The sequence below is a fragment of the Berghia stephanieae genome, chromosome 15, assembly GCF_034508935.2.
Source record: "Berghia stephanieae isolate SIO BIC M18660-M18661 chromosome 15, UCSD_Bste_1.3, whole genome shotgun sequence".
NCBI classification, from domain to species: domain Eukaryota; kingdom Metazoa; phylum Mollusca; class Gastropoda; order Nudibranchia; family Aeolidiidae; genus Berghia; species Berghia stephanieae.
In genome coordinates, this window is record NC_088374.1 from 4758669 (window position 1) to 4773668 (window position 15000).

Below are 15000 nucleotides of genomic sequence, written 5' to 3' on the forward strand. Positions count from 1 at the left end.
TGCATTTGACTGTTTCCCTCCCAGCTATGACTCCGGCCAGAGCCAGGACAAAACCAAGTAATCTCATTCCAAGACAAAGACAGAAAGCATGTTGGAAAACAGATATATGGGGATAGAAGACACAGTATGTACCTCCCTGCCCGCTATGAGAGGTCAGGATCCCCACCCAGAGACGCAGGCTCCGCTTTGCCGGGCATATCTTACGCATGAACGCAGACCGCCTCCTGCGTTGATCTTCTATTGCCAACTTGAAGAGCTCGACAACTCGACCAGCAGGCACTCTACTACATGGGCTGGATTCTATCCCCATTGACGAAGTTGTGACTCTATCCAGGAACGGACGTGCTTGGTCCCAGTATGTGAATTCCCTGTGACCGTGACACATTTATGCTGATGTAGCATAGCGCCTTATAGGTGCCGTACTAATGTACAATGCAACTCATACATACAATGAAACACTACAGACAAATGAGAAATGGTCGTAGTTGCGTTGTTAAGATAAATAAACAAAAACATTGAATGTTTTTGTTGAATCATCTTAACAACACCACAACCCCATCTCATTCGTCTGTAGTGTTTCATACTTTGTTTTGTTGATAAAGGGGAAACCCGAAACGTCCATATTACCTGTTGTCGTATATTAAATTGAAGCTCACAATCAATTTCACATTATTATTCATTTCTTCGCGCTTCGAGCAGCAACATTTACATTATATCAACATAGTGTAAATTCAATTTCCAGCACTGAAATCAATTCTGGGACACAACACTGTGTTGAGGTGATGGGGCACCAAATAAAATATATAACATTCCATTCATTGTATGTTGTAGGTATAACATTGTTATATATTATATATTATTATATATTATTTATTATATTATATATCTTTATTTCGATGAAGCCGATACAATAAGCATACACACACACACACACTTACACTATATAAGTATAATAAACAAAAGCCATCAAATAATAGTGCTCAACTGTTTTATAAAAGGAAATATTTATAAAATATTTCAAGCATAATTTGGATCACCTTTTACAAAATTGTTTCGAGCAGTCATCATGATATTGTAAAAGTTGATCATAGTTATACTTGAAATATATATTTACATTTTTAGTATTTATTATTATTATTTTTATTTATTACATTATTTTTTAGTACTTCAGAGCCACAAGGCCCATGGTGATGGAGTTTATCCCAGTTTCTGTAGCGTGAAACAGACAATAGGAATTGCTTGTTACCCTTTGGATAGGACGCTGGTCTATCGCAAAGTACTTTCCTCAAGATCTAACAGACCCAGCTACCCAACCACTGCTGGGTGGGTCAGAAAAAAATCTGGACAGCACCCCGGGATTGATCTCAGTCCCTTTGATTGTGAAGCGAGTGCTCTACCAACTGAGCTATCCGGACCCTAACATCAGGAATGGGCTTCGCAAAAATAAAATGTTTAAATCCTGAATATTTTTTTATCGTAAAGACCAAAATAATATATGACAATATTACGTGCCAAGCTTCTCTTGTTTGTTTGTTCGTTTCTTTTTTAAGGGTTTTATGGCTATTTCAACACTTTGAGGTCATTTCAGCGCCAATGAAAAGGAAGAAAATGGGATAGTAAAAAAAATATTCTAGGATTTACAATTGAAAGTACACGAGAAAAAGTAAGACAAAGGGGAAAAGGCTTTAACAGTCGTGACGTCACTTCCCTTGTAATGACGCATAGTAACCTAGTAACTGGTTCTAACCTATCGGAACAATGGCGGACACCCTTATGAAATATTTTTCCGACGAGCATAAAAGCGTATCCAGAGGAGAAAAACGTTATAAACCATATATCGTGTTTTGACTTTTTACACATTCTGATCACATGACGTGAAAATGTTCTAGCCAGCATGAAGAATAAAAAGTACCGATTTTCTTTGTTTAGAACCACGCTGCTGGTTGCTGGGCGGACGTGACATCAAACTATTGAATCCTATTGGTTCAAATAGGGAACAGCTGTAGATTCCATTAGCACACTATCATTGTGATCAGTTTGAGATCATGTCAAAGTCTCATCCAGACACAAGCACAGGATCCCACTAAGAGGAACACACTCAAATGCTCACACGATACATTCAAAGTAACAAATATTACAATACATTTTTTTTTTTAAACCACAAAAAAAAAAAAAATTGAGCTTTTATATAGCGCAATATCCACTAAACGTGCTCAAAGCGCATTACAGGGGGTCCCTGACCAACAGCAAAACGTAACAAGTAGAACGAGACATGACGCATCTTAGGTGATATTACAATTTTTTTATTCCGACACAGACAACGCTGTTAACGGCCAGGTACTCATTTTACACCTGAGTACGGTGAGAGAATATGAGTAAAGAGCCCTTTTCCAAGGACTCAACTATGCACCAAGCAAGAAGGCTCAAACCAAGTTCAATCCGATCCAAAAGCGAGTGCCGTACCACAAGACCGCATAGCGCACAAAACAGAGAGATGATTTACAAGGGGAAAAAAATATCATCTCTCTCGTCTTTTCATTTTTTTTTTTTATTGATACAAAGCTGCTGGAAGCTGTGGACTGTAAAGAGTCTTGGACAAAAAATATATACAACATCCTGTAAAAGGACCAAACAAAAACACCGAACATGGAATGTTTTTGGGCTCAAAACCCGTCTTCAGCTAATAACAAAATCATCTTATACATTTTTTTTTGCTTTGTTGATAGATTTGTCTTTTGTTTTCTTTGCTAAAACAAACAAACCCAAACAAACTAATAATCTGCTATAAATATAAACCTTCCATTCAACTGCCTCCCTGTCAGCTAAGGATCCCAACCAGGGCTAATAATATTTTTTTTTTAAAAACCCCGAGCAATGAAAATCCTGAACAAAGACGAGAGCGACCTGGAATGGGGGAAACAAAAACCGGATATGGGGGAATATAGAAGACATAGATATAATATAGTGACCTGTCCATCCGGATATGGGGAATATAGAAGACATAGATATAATATAGTGACCTGTCCATCCGGATATGGGGGAATATAGAAGACATAGATATAATATAGTGACCTGTCCATCCGGATATGGGGGAATATAGAAGACATAGATATAATATAGTGACCTGTCCATCCTCCTTGTTTTTTGTTTTTAAGGGTTTTACAGCACTTGCAACACATTAAGGTTATATCAGCGCCAGTAAAAAGGAAAAAAATGGGATAGTAAAAAGTTCTAGAATTACAATTAAAGCACCCAAGAAATAGTAAGACATAGGGGAACTGGGAACAAATAGGGATCAGATGTAGATTCCAAGAGCATACCACCAATGCACTTAGTTTGAGATCACCTATAAGTCTCATCCAGACATAAGCACAAAATCCAACAAAGAGGAATACACTCAAATGCTTGCATTCTACATTAAAAATACAAATATAATAACACAAAACAGAGAGATGATTTACAAGGAAAAAAATATCATCTCCAAAACAATATGCATTTGACTCTTTCCCTCCCAGTCAAGCACTACGGCCAGGGTCAGGACAAAACCGAGCAATCTCACACCAAGACAAATACAGAAAGCAAGTTGGAGAACAGATATAATGGGATAGAAGACACGGTAAGTACCTCGCTGCCCACTGTGGAGGTAGGGAACCCCACCCAGGTCCATCCTCCTTGAAAGGTCAAAAGACCCGCCCACTCGTCTGTTTTTTTTTTTTTTTTGTTTGTTTTTAAAGAGTTTTACGGCACTTGCAACACATTTAGTCTGTCAATTCAGCGCCAAAAAAAAAAATAAAATGGGATAGTAAAAAAGTTCTAGGATTACAATTAAAGCACCCACGAAAAAGGAAGACAAAGGGGGATTAGTTCAAATAGGGAGCAGATGTAGATTCCAAGAGCACACTAGCAGTTGTACTTAGTTTGAGATCACCGAAATGTCTCATCCTAACACAAGCACAGGTTGCTAACTAAGAGGAACACACTGAAATGTCTCATCCTAACACAAGCACAGGTTTCTAACTAAGAGGAACACACTCAATGTTCACAAATCATATGTAAATCTAAAATAATACAATGCATAACAGAGATATGATTTATAAGATAAAAAAAAATATCTCCCGAATCCCTAACTAAACATTTGACTGTTTCCCTTCCAGCAAGCAAGGGTATCCGGCCATGGGCCAGGACAAAACCAAGTAATCTCATTCCAAGACAAAGGCAGAAAGCATGTTGGAAAACAGATATAAGGGGATAGAAGACACAGCAAGTACCTCCCTGCCCACTATGGGAGGTCAGGAACCCCACCCAACCCCCGCTGGTCTACCTATTATGCATCAAAACCTAAATAAATAATAATAAATTGAGCTTTTATATAGCGCAATATCCACTAAAATGTGCTCAAAGCGCTTTACAATGGGTCCCTGGTCAACAGCAACAATTAACATGTAGGACGGGACGTGCCGCCTGTTAGGCGATATTACAATTTTTCGGACGAAGACAACGCTGTTAACGACCAGGTACTCATTTTACACCTGAGTACGGTGAGAGAATGTGAGTAAAGAGTCTTTTCCAAGGACTCAACTATGCGCCGAGCGCGAGGCTTGAACCCAGGACCTTCCGATCCGAAAGCGAGTGTCATACCACTAGACCACATAGCCTAGCATCTCCATAGAAATAAATTACATTTTCAAATTACAACTTGTATTATTAATCTAAATTACATTTCAAATTACAACTTGTATTATTAATCTAAATTACATTTCAAATTACAACTTGCATTCTTAATCTAAATTACATTTCAAATTACAACTTGCATTCTTAATCTAAATTACATTCCAAATTACAACTTGCATTCTTAATCTAAATTACATTTTCAAATTACAACTTGCATTCTTAATCTAAATTACATTTCAAGTTAAAACTTGCATTCTTAATCTAAATTACATTTCAAATTACAACTTGTTTTCTTAATCTCCACCCCTGGCAGGGGAACAAAAGTGGTTGTCATCTGATACAGATTGGGTAGTAAGGACGTTTCGGCAAAGGTCCTTCATTAGAAAATTGTGTTGTGTCACAAAGGCACAATCATAATAAATATATAACAGTTGAACCAAATTCAGTGAAACAAATAGACAGAACAGCATCTGGTGCACGTGGTTTTTTACCAAGCACCCACTTCCCAACACATTCACACTCCAATCACCCAACACACCCACACTCCAATCACCCACTTCCCAACACACCCACACTCCAATCACCCAACACATCCACACTCCAATCACCCAACACATCCACACTCCAATCACCCAACACACCCACTCTCCAATCACCCACTTCCCAACACACCCACACTCCAATCACCCACTTCCCAACACACCCACACTCCAATCACCCACTTCCCAACACACCCACACTCCAATCACCCACTTCCCAACACACCCACACTCCAATCACCCAATTCCCAACACATCCACACTCCAATCACCCAACACACCCACACTCCAATCACCCAACACACCCACTCTCCAATCACCCACTTCCCAACACACCCACACTCCAATCACCCAATTCCCAACACACCCAATTCCCAACACAATCACGCGTACACACACACTCCAACACTCACACTCCCTCATACAACCCATCAGGTACATATTCTTACCACATATTCTCACACTTCCACACACTCTACACACGCCGACATCCACACGCCCCACACAACTACTTTGGAACATGCTATTTTCATTTCCAAGCCATGGCACATAACTGCACATACGCACACACATACCCACACTCAAGTCACAACAAACAAATCCACATACACACACACACAATCCCACACATTCAGACATGCCTACCCACGAGTAGCCACAGGAACCTACACAAACCACACACACACACACACACATACACACACACACCCATACAGACTCACACTCGCACGCAACCGCATCACAACACTAAGTCAGTTTAACCTGAAGTCCGACAATTTCCATAGGAGGGACTTGCACCTCTGACTTGGGGTCAAATTCCACAAGGTCACCAGTCAAGGTCAAGGACGTCCACTTGCTTTGCTTCACCGTCAGATCTGTGAAGAGTTTCTCCAGAACAATCTGTGGAAATGAAGTCATGTATCAGTAAGACAATCAAAATCATGAAACAGTAAGACATTCCAAGCCATGGAACAGAAATAAATTCCAAGCCATGTGAGACATTCCAAGGCATGTAACAGTAAGCCATTCCAAGCCATGAAACAGTAAGACATTCCAGATTCCAAGCCATGTAACAGTAAGACATTACAAACCATGTAACAGTAAGACATTACAAGCCATGTAACAGTAAGACATTCCAGATTCCAAGCCATGAACAGTAAGACATTACAAGCCATGTAACAGTAAGACATTCCAGATTCCAAGCCATGTAACAGTAAGACATTACAAGCCATGTAACAGTAAGACATTACAAGCCATGTAACAGTAAGACATTCCAAGCCATGTAACAGTAAGACATTACAAGCCATGTAACAGTAAGACATTACAAGCCATGTAACAGTAAGACATTACAAGCCATGTATCAGTAAGACATTCCAAGCCATGTAACAATAAGACATTCCAAGCCATGTAACAGTAAGACATTCCAGATTCCAAGCCATGTAACAGTAAGACATTACAAGCCATGTAACAGTAAGACATTACAAGCCATGTAACAGTAAGACATTCCAAGCCATGTAACAGTAAGAATTACAAGCAATGTAACAGTAAGCCATTACAAGCCATGTAACAGTAAGACATTACAAGCCATGTAACAGTAAGCCATTACAAGCCAAGTAACAGTAAGACATTCCAAGCCATGTAACAGTAAGAATTACAAGCCATGTAACAGTAAGCCATTACAAGCCATGTAACAGTAATACATTCCAAGCCATGTAACAGTAAGAATTACAAGCAATGTAACAGTAAGCCATTACAAGCCATGTAACAGTAAGACATTACAAGCCATGTAACAGTAAGACATTCCAAGCCATGTAATAAACATCAAATAAAAAAAATAAAAAGTAATCTATATTTAAATAAATAAATAAACTCACTCTTTATAGACCATATTATAAATAGTATCAACTACCGGAAGCCACAAATAAATCTGATATGACTCAGTCAGATCATATCATGATGAGCTCCCTACATGAACCACGGCTTGTATCAAACAAACAAACTAACAAACATGAGAATTTATAGAGTGTAAGATCCACTAAACATGCTCAAATCAAACACACACACACACACACACATACACACACACACACATACACACACACACCACTTAAGACGATTCAGATAGCTGACACATATATAAATGACAATGTGAAATTGAATGCAAGCTTGAATTTAGTATACGAAAACAGATAAAAATGGACGTTTCGAGTTTCCCCTGCTACCATAGTATTCCGTCTCACAACATTCACCAGCAAGATATAACGTAAAGTAAAAAGTTAAAAAAAAAAAAAAAAAGTAGTCATTCAGATTCAGAGCCATTGGGCTCATGGAGCCGGAGTTTATCCCGGTTTCTATAGATAGTTCAAAGATGACGTCACTCAGGTCTTTGTTGTTGTTTTTGGCCATCCATGTTTATGAGTAATGCTCACTGAACTGTTTTAACCAGACTATAAACGTTCATGGATACACACAGTTTTGTGTGTTGGTTCGTTATACTTCCGGATGGCAATGTTGTGAGTTTCTTAGCCAAGCGCATACTATCTATAGCATGAAACGGACAATGGCAATTGAAAGTCTATTGCAAAGTACTTTCTGCCAAATCAAACAGACTCAGCCACCCACTCCACTGCTGGGTGGACAGGGGGGAGGGAGGGGGGGGGTCAGCTAAAGTGCGGCTATGTGGTCTAGTGGTAGGACACTTGCTTTTGGATCGGAAGCTCCTGGGTTCGAGCCTCGCGCTCGGCGCATAGTTGAGTCCTTGGAAAAGGCTCTTTACTCACATTCTCTCACCGTACTCAGGTGTAAAATGAGTACCTGGCCGTTAATAGCGTTGTCTTTGTCCGAAAAATTGTAATATTGCCTAACAGGCATCATGTCCCGTCCTACATGTTAAATGTTGCTGTTGACCAGGGACCACTTGTAAAGGGCTTTGAGCACATTTAGTGGATATTGCACTATATAAAAGCTCAATAAAGATTTTGACTCCACCCGGGATCGATCTCGGTCCCTTTGTGTGTGAAGCGAGTGCTCTACCAACTGAGCTATCGGGTCCCCCAGGCGCAACGTATGAACACACAAAACGGCGTGAAAACTTCCATCGTTTCTAGTCTGATTGATAGAATTTTAGTGAGAACTACTAAAACAATAATAATAATAATATATCTTTATTGTCCCAAAAAAGTGGCAATTTGTCATTTGGTTACACATTTATAACAATACAATATTGACATAGACACACTCACACAAGATGCACACTAGTAACATAGTAGATATCATTAAAAAAAATTTTTAAAAAACCAAAAAAAAAAAACTGGCATCTACAACAACACCATCATCATCATCATCACCATCTTCATCATCATCAACAATCCCAAAGAGCTGAGTGACGTCCATTTCCGTTCGTTCTATATTCCATCAACGGTATTCTGCAATCGGTGGGGACAGAAACACACACATAGAAAACAGACAAATAGACAAACACTGCCCAACTATGGAATAGCCTCCCAGCTGAAGTGGCTGAAAACGGTTGCCAACATGCCTTCAAGCGATTTCTAGAATTCACAACGTGACTTTTTAATCTATGTTTTTTTAAAAATTAGTTTTAACAAGTTCACAATGTTAAACCCTACAAACTGTGGAGTGATCCTCGACAATATTGAAGGTTTCACAAGACGAAGAAGAAGAAGAAGAAGAAGAAGAAAAGAAGAGAAGAAGAAGAAGAAGAAGAAGAAAAGAAAAGAAGAAGAAGAAGAGAAGAAGAAGAAGAAGAGAAGAGAAGAAGAAGAAGAAGAAGAAGAAGAAGAAGAAGAAGAAGAAGAAGAAGAAGAAGAAGAAGAAGAAGAAGAAGAAGAAGAAGAAGAGAAGAAGAAGAAGAAGAAGAAGAAGAAGAAGAAGAAGAAGAAGAAGAAGAAGAAGAAGAAGAAAGAAGAAGAAGAAGAAGAAGAAAGAGAAGAAGAGAAAAGAAGAAGAAGAAGAAGAAGAAGAAGAAGAAGAAGAAGAAGAAGAAGAAGAAGAAGAAGAAGAAGAAAGAAGAAGAAAAGAAGAAGAAGAAGAAGAAGAAGAAAAGAAGAAGAAGAAAGAAGAAAAGAAGAAGAAGAAGAAAAAAGAAGGAGAAGAAAAGAAAAGAAGAAAGAAGAAGAAGAAGAAGAAGAAAAGAAGAAGAGAAGAAGAAGAAGAAGAAGAAGAAGAAGAAGAAGAAAGAAGAGAAGAAGAAGAAAGAAGAAGAAGAAGAAGAAGAAGAAGAAGAAGAGAAGAAACAAACAAATGAACAAACGGACAGATAAACAGATAGATAGACTCACAGATCCGGTGTCCTGGGAACTCTGACAGGCCAGGCTTGGAGCGGTGATGCTGCAGTCGGTCGGAAGATGTCGCAGGAGGAGGAGGGAGGTCTCTTTGGGGACCAGGCCGAGCTGAAATCGGTGGGAGAAAGGGTGGGGGTGGGAAAAGGGAGGGGGGGGGGGGAGGGGAGAGAAAACAACAAATGGTTTATGATGACACATCATAAATAAAATAAATAGATAAGTAAAATAAATAAATAACCCAAAATAAAATAAATAAATAAATAAAACAAATAGATAAATAAATGAATATAATAAAATAATAGATAAATAAATAAATAAATAAAATAAATATATGAATAAAAAAGTAAATTTAAATAGATAAACAAAAAATAAATAAATAGGGAATTTAATAAATAAATAAATAAATTAATTAATTAAAAATAACAATAATATTATAAATAATAATCACCATCAACGCCCCCACCACCTGAGTACGGTGAGAGAATGTGAGTAAAGAGCCTTTTCCAAGGACTCAATGATGTGCCAAACAAGGCTCCAAACCCAAGACCTTCCGATCCGAAAGGGAGTGCCTTACTACAAGACCACATAGCTGCATATATGTGTGGGTAACCGAGACAACCCGGAAATATGCGCAAATTTCATAAATTGAGTTATGTATACAGTGGTGTAGACATACATTGAGTTATGTATACAGTGGTGTAGACATACATTGAGTTATGTATACAGTGGTGTAGACATACATTGAGTTATGTATACAGTGGTGTAGACATACATTGAGTTATGTATACAGTGGTGTAGACATACATTGAGTTATGTATACAGTGGTGTAGACATACATTGAGTTATGTATACAGTGGTGTAGACATACATTGAGTTATGTATACAGTGGTGTAGACATACATTGAGTTATGTATACAGTGGTGTAGACCACATCTTTCTGATCATTTACCACTTTAAAATTTCTTTCTACGTCTATTAGAACCCAAGTTATGATTTTTTATCTGAATAAAAATTGTTGCTATGGGAAACACTTTATCTTTGATTTTGGTTCATATCTCGAATCAAAGCTTACCACATCTTTTCGGGTTTTCTCAGCCAGCCTCACATACAGATTTAAACAAATCGGCTATGTGGTCTAGTGCTATGACACTCGCTTTTGGATCGGAAGGTCCTGGGTTCGAGCCTCGCTCACTCGCTCGGCACATATAGTTGAGTCCTTGGAAAAGGCTCTTTACTCACATTCTTCCACCGTACTCAGTTGTAAAATGAGTACCTGGCCATTAACAGCGTTGTCTCTGTCCGAAAAAATTGTAATATCGCCTAACAGGCGGCATGTACCGTCCTACATGTTAAATGTTGCTGTTGGCCAGGGACCTCTTGTAAAGTGATTTGAGCACGTTTAGTGGATATTGCTCTGTACAAAAGCTCAATTTAATACAAAAGCTCAATTTAATATAAAAGCTCAATTTAATATAAAAGCTCAATTTAATATAAAAGCTCAATTTAATACAAAAGCTCAATTTAATACAAAAGCTCAATTTAATATAAAAGCTCAATTTAAATCAATTTTACCTGTTTATCATCATCGGAATGTTTCATGAGCCTCAAATTCAACAGATGGACGTCACAGGGCAGGGGATCTTTCAACAAAGGCAGTGATGACATTAGGGAGACTGATGGCCCCTTGCCGGCCTGTGGCATGGCAAATATCGGGTGTATCAGGGACAGAGAGGCCGACTGGGCCAGCAGGGAAGGGAAGCTACTCTCGGGCTGGATGTCCTGTGGTAGGAAAAGATAACTTTATTATTCAAGTGTCTATAATGCGGAATTAAGTTGAACAAAACAAATGAAGGATGATATAGTTTTTTGTTTTGTTTTTTGAAGGGTTTTACGGCAATTTCAACACATTATGTCATATCGGAGCCAGTAAAAAGGAAGAAAATGGGATAGTAAAAAGTTCTAGAATTACAATTAAAGCACCAAAGAAAAGGTAAGACAAAGGGGAATTGTTTCAAATAGAGAACAGATGTAGATTTCAAGAGCACACTAGCAAAGTACGTAGTTTGAGATCATCTAAAAGTCGAGATTTAATTTTCGGACTCCCCTTGTCCATCCTGAAGTGATTGGGTAACTGGGTCAGTTAGATCTGTTGGAAAGTGCTTTGCGATAGACTAGAATCCTATCCAAAGGGTAGCAAGCAATTGATATTGTCCATTTCATGCAATAGAAACAGGGCTAAAATCCAGCTCTGAAGGACTACATTTTTTTCCTCTATAGCTTGAAACGGCTAATAGCAATTGTTTGCTACCCCTTGGAAAGGATCTAGTCTATCGCAAAGTATGGCGCTTGGAAACACAGCACCAGTAAAAAGGAAGAAAATGGGATAGTAAGTTTTTCCTGTAACTTGAAACGGCCAAAAGCAATTGTTTGCTATCCTTTGGTTAGGAGCTATTCTATCACAAAGTACCCCCCGATCAAACAGATTCAGCCACCTTATCACTGCTGGGAGGAAAGCATGGGTGCCACACACGAGGCGGGTAGTTGAACTCGGTACCTTTCGGGTACGAAGCAAAGACCGTTCCACTGAGCCACGCTGTCCCATTATTAAATGATTACACAGCAAACCCAAAACACTGTAACCCGAGGTATTTGACTTCGAGATATCGCGAAACTAGAGTTCCAGCATGAACCGGAAACCTGGCACTCATGGAGGAAAGGGAGGTCAGAAAAAAAAAAAACTTCAACTGGGGCCGATCTTCGTCCCTTTGACTGGGAAGCGAGCAGTCTAGCAACTGAGCTATTTGGGCCCCCTTCAATGCTCATAGAGGTTTCAAATCTCAAACCCAAACATACTAAAGTCATAGAAAAAAAAAAGAGCTTTTTTTTATATAGCGCAATATCCACTAAATGTGCTCAAAGCGCTTTACAAGGGGTCCCTGGCTAACAGCAACATTTAACATTTAGGACAGGACATGAAGCCCGTTATGCGATGTTAAAAAAATTTTTCGGACAGAGACAATGCTGTTAAACAGCCAGGCACTCAATTTACATCTGAGTACGGTGAGATAATGTGAGTAAAGAGCCTTCTCCAAGGACTCAACTATGCGCCGAGCAAGGCTCGAACCCAGGACTTTCCGGTCCGAAAGCGAGTGTCATACCACTAGACCACATAGCTGCACACATAGTAGTAGTAGTAGTAGTAGTTGTAGTAGTGGTAGTAGTAGTAGTAGTAGTAGTGGTAGTAGTTATAGTAGTATTAGTAGTAGTAGTAATAGTAGTAGTAGTGGTAGTAGTAGTAGTAGCAGTAGTAGTAGTAGTAGTAGTAGTAGTAGTAGTAGTAGTAGTAGTAGTAGTAGTAGTAGTAGCAGTAGTAGTAGTAGTAGTAGTAGTAGTAGTAGTAGTGGTAGTAGCAGTAGTAGTAGTGGTAGTAGTAGTAGTAGTAGTAGTAGTAGTAGTAGTAGTAGTAGTAGTAGTAGTAGTAGTAGTAGTAGTAGTAGTAGTAGTGGTAGTAGCAGTAGTAGTAGTAGTAGTAGTAGTAGTAGTAGCAGTAGTAGTAGTAGTAGTAGTAGTAGTAGTAGTAGTAGTAGTGGTAGTAGCAGTAGTAGTAGTGGTAGTAGTAGTAGTAGTAGTAGTAGTAGTAGTAGTAGTAGTAGTAGTAGTAGTAGTAGTAGTAGTAGTGGTAGTAGCAGTAGTAGTACCCCACCAGTAGCCCCATATCTTTCTTACCTCCGGGATGGCAGTCCTTTCCTCAAACAGGATGCGATACCTGGACGGTGTGACGTGGTTGTCGGTCACCCCTTGTCCAAGACCTCGATTGTCGTCCTGGTTTAATCGGCGGTCAAACATCACGTCTAGACAGCCTGAATAAATAAAATAAAATAAATAGATATAAACATTTATATAAAGTTATGAATAGTCTAGACAGCAACAATAAATAAATAAAAACATTTATATAAAGTCACGAATCGTCTAGACAGCCTTAGAAATAAATAAAATAGATAAATATAAACATTTATATAAAGCCACAAATCGTCTAAAAAGCAAAAATAAATAATTTAAATAAATAGCCATAAACATTTATCTAAAGTCACGAATTGTCTAGACAGCCTGATTAAATAAATAAAATAAATAGATATAAACATTTATACAAAATCAAGAATCCTCTTGTTAGCCTTACAAATAAAATAAAATAAACGAATCTTCTAGACCGCCCAAATAAATAAAATAAATAGATATAAACGTTTATATAAAGTCACAAATAATCTAGACAGCCGGAATAAATAAATAATATAAATAGATATAAACATTTATATAAAGTCACGAATCGTCTAGACAGCAACAATAAATAATTTAAATAAATAGATATCAACATTTATATAAAGTCACGAATCGTCTAGACAGCCCGAATAATTAAAATAAATAGATATAAACCTTTATATAAAGTTACGAATCGTCTAGACAGGCAGCCTTACAAATAAATAAAATAAATAGATATCAACATTTATATAAAGTCACGAATCGTCTAGACAGACAGCCTTACAAATAAATAAAATAAAATAGATATAAAATCATGCCCATACCAGTGACCAGATTGGCTACCCCAGAACTCTGCGAAGACACGATGGACACTCGATGTTTGTGGTCCTGTAGATAAGCCATGGTGGGCATAGGGTAGACGTTGCCCTGAAGGGTTAATTTCTGATGGTATTTACGACGCTGCATCTGGAACGGAAGGGAAGGGAAAGCAAAGAAAGGCATAGTGAGTGACTGAGTGAGCCTTAAAAAAAATGAGCTTTATATAGCGCAATATCCACTAAATGTGCTCAAAGCGCTTTACAAGGGGTCCTTAGTCAACATCAACATTTAACATGTAGGACGGGACATGCCGCCTGTTAGGCGATATTACAATTTTTCGGACAAAGACAACACTGTTAACGGCCGGGTACTCATTTTACACCTGAGTACGGTGAGAGAATGTGAGTAAAGAGCCTTTTCCAAGGACTCAACTATGCGCCGAACGCGAGGCTCGAACCCAGGACCTTCCGAGTGTCATACCACTAGACCACATAGCCGCACAAAGGTGAGTGAGTGAGTGAGTGAATCCAGGAGCAGATCTACGGTCATGTGGTCTTGTGACATACGGAGCTGCCAACCTGAAATTTCAAAACTTTCCGCCAAATCTAACAGCAGAGCTGCCAACCCCATCTGATGAGAATGTGTACAATGGGACCTCAAAATGGGGGAGATTTCATAAAAAATGGGTACAATCCTGAAATCGACGGGAAATTAACCATTGTGAAAGTAAGAGGAAGGTATACTTACATAAAGACACACCTCACAAGCTCAATTGCAGCAACAATGATGTTCCCAAGACTATAATCCAATCCTTTCAGAATTCTACCTCCCAGCATGAAGATCATAATTGGTCAAAAAATATATGAATATCCACTTGGTCACCAAAGTTTCTCAATAGGCTAGTAATAATA

General features: G+C 38.5%; 1 protein-coding gene across 7 annotated transcripts in view; it reads right to left on the reverse strand.

The window, feature by feature from the left end:
* Positions 1-4681: 4681 nt before the first annotated feature.
* The window catches only part of LOC144960664 (alpha-mannosidase 2x-like), a 74314-nt gene continuing 63995 nt past the window's right edge, over positions 4682-15000 (reverse strand). For 5 of the 7 annotated variants that reach the window (XM_078893942.1, XM_078893941.1, XM_078893939.1 and 2 more), the window contains exons 22-26: positions 14095-14236; positions 13241-13374; positions 11087-11293; positions 9512-9622; positions 4682-6110 (exon numbers count right to left, since the gene is read on the reverse strand). In XM_078893942.1, the coding sequence (XP_078750068.1) occupies positions 5958-6110; positions 9512-9622; positions 11087-11293; positions 13241-13374; positions 14095-14236 (747 nt within the window). In that variant the 3' untranslated portion in view covers positions 4682-5957. The remainder of the gene's footprint in view (positions 6111-9511; positions 9623-11086; positions 11294-13240; positions 13375-14094; positions 14237-15000) is intronic. The other 2 variants (XR_013642911.1, XR_013642910.1) reach the window with 1 other exon arrangement.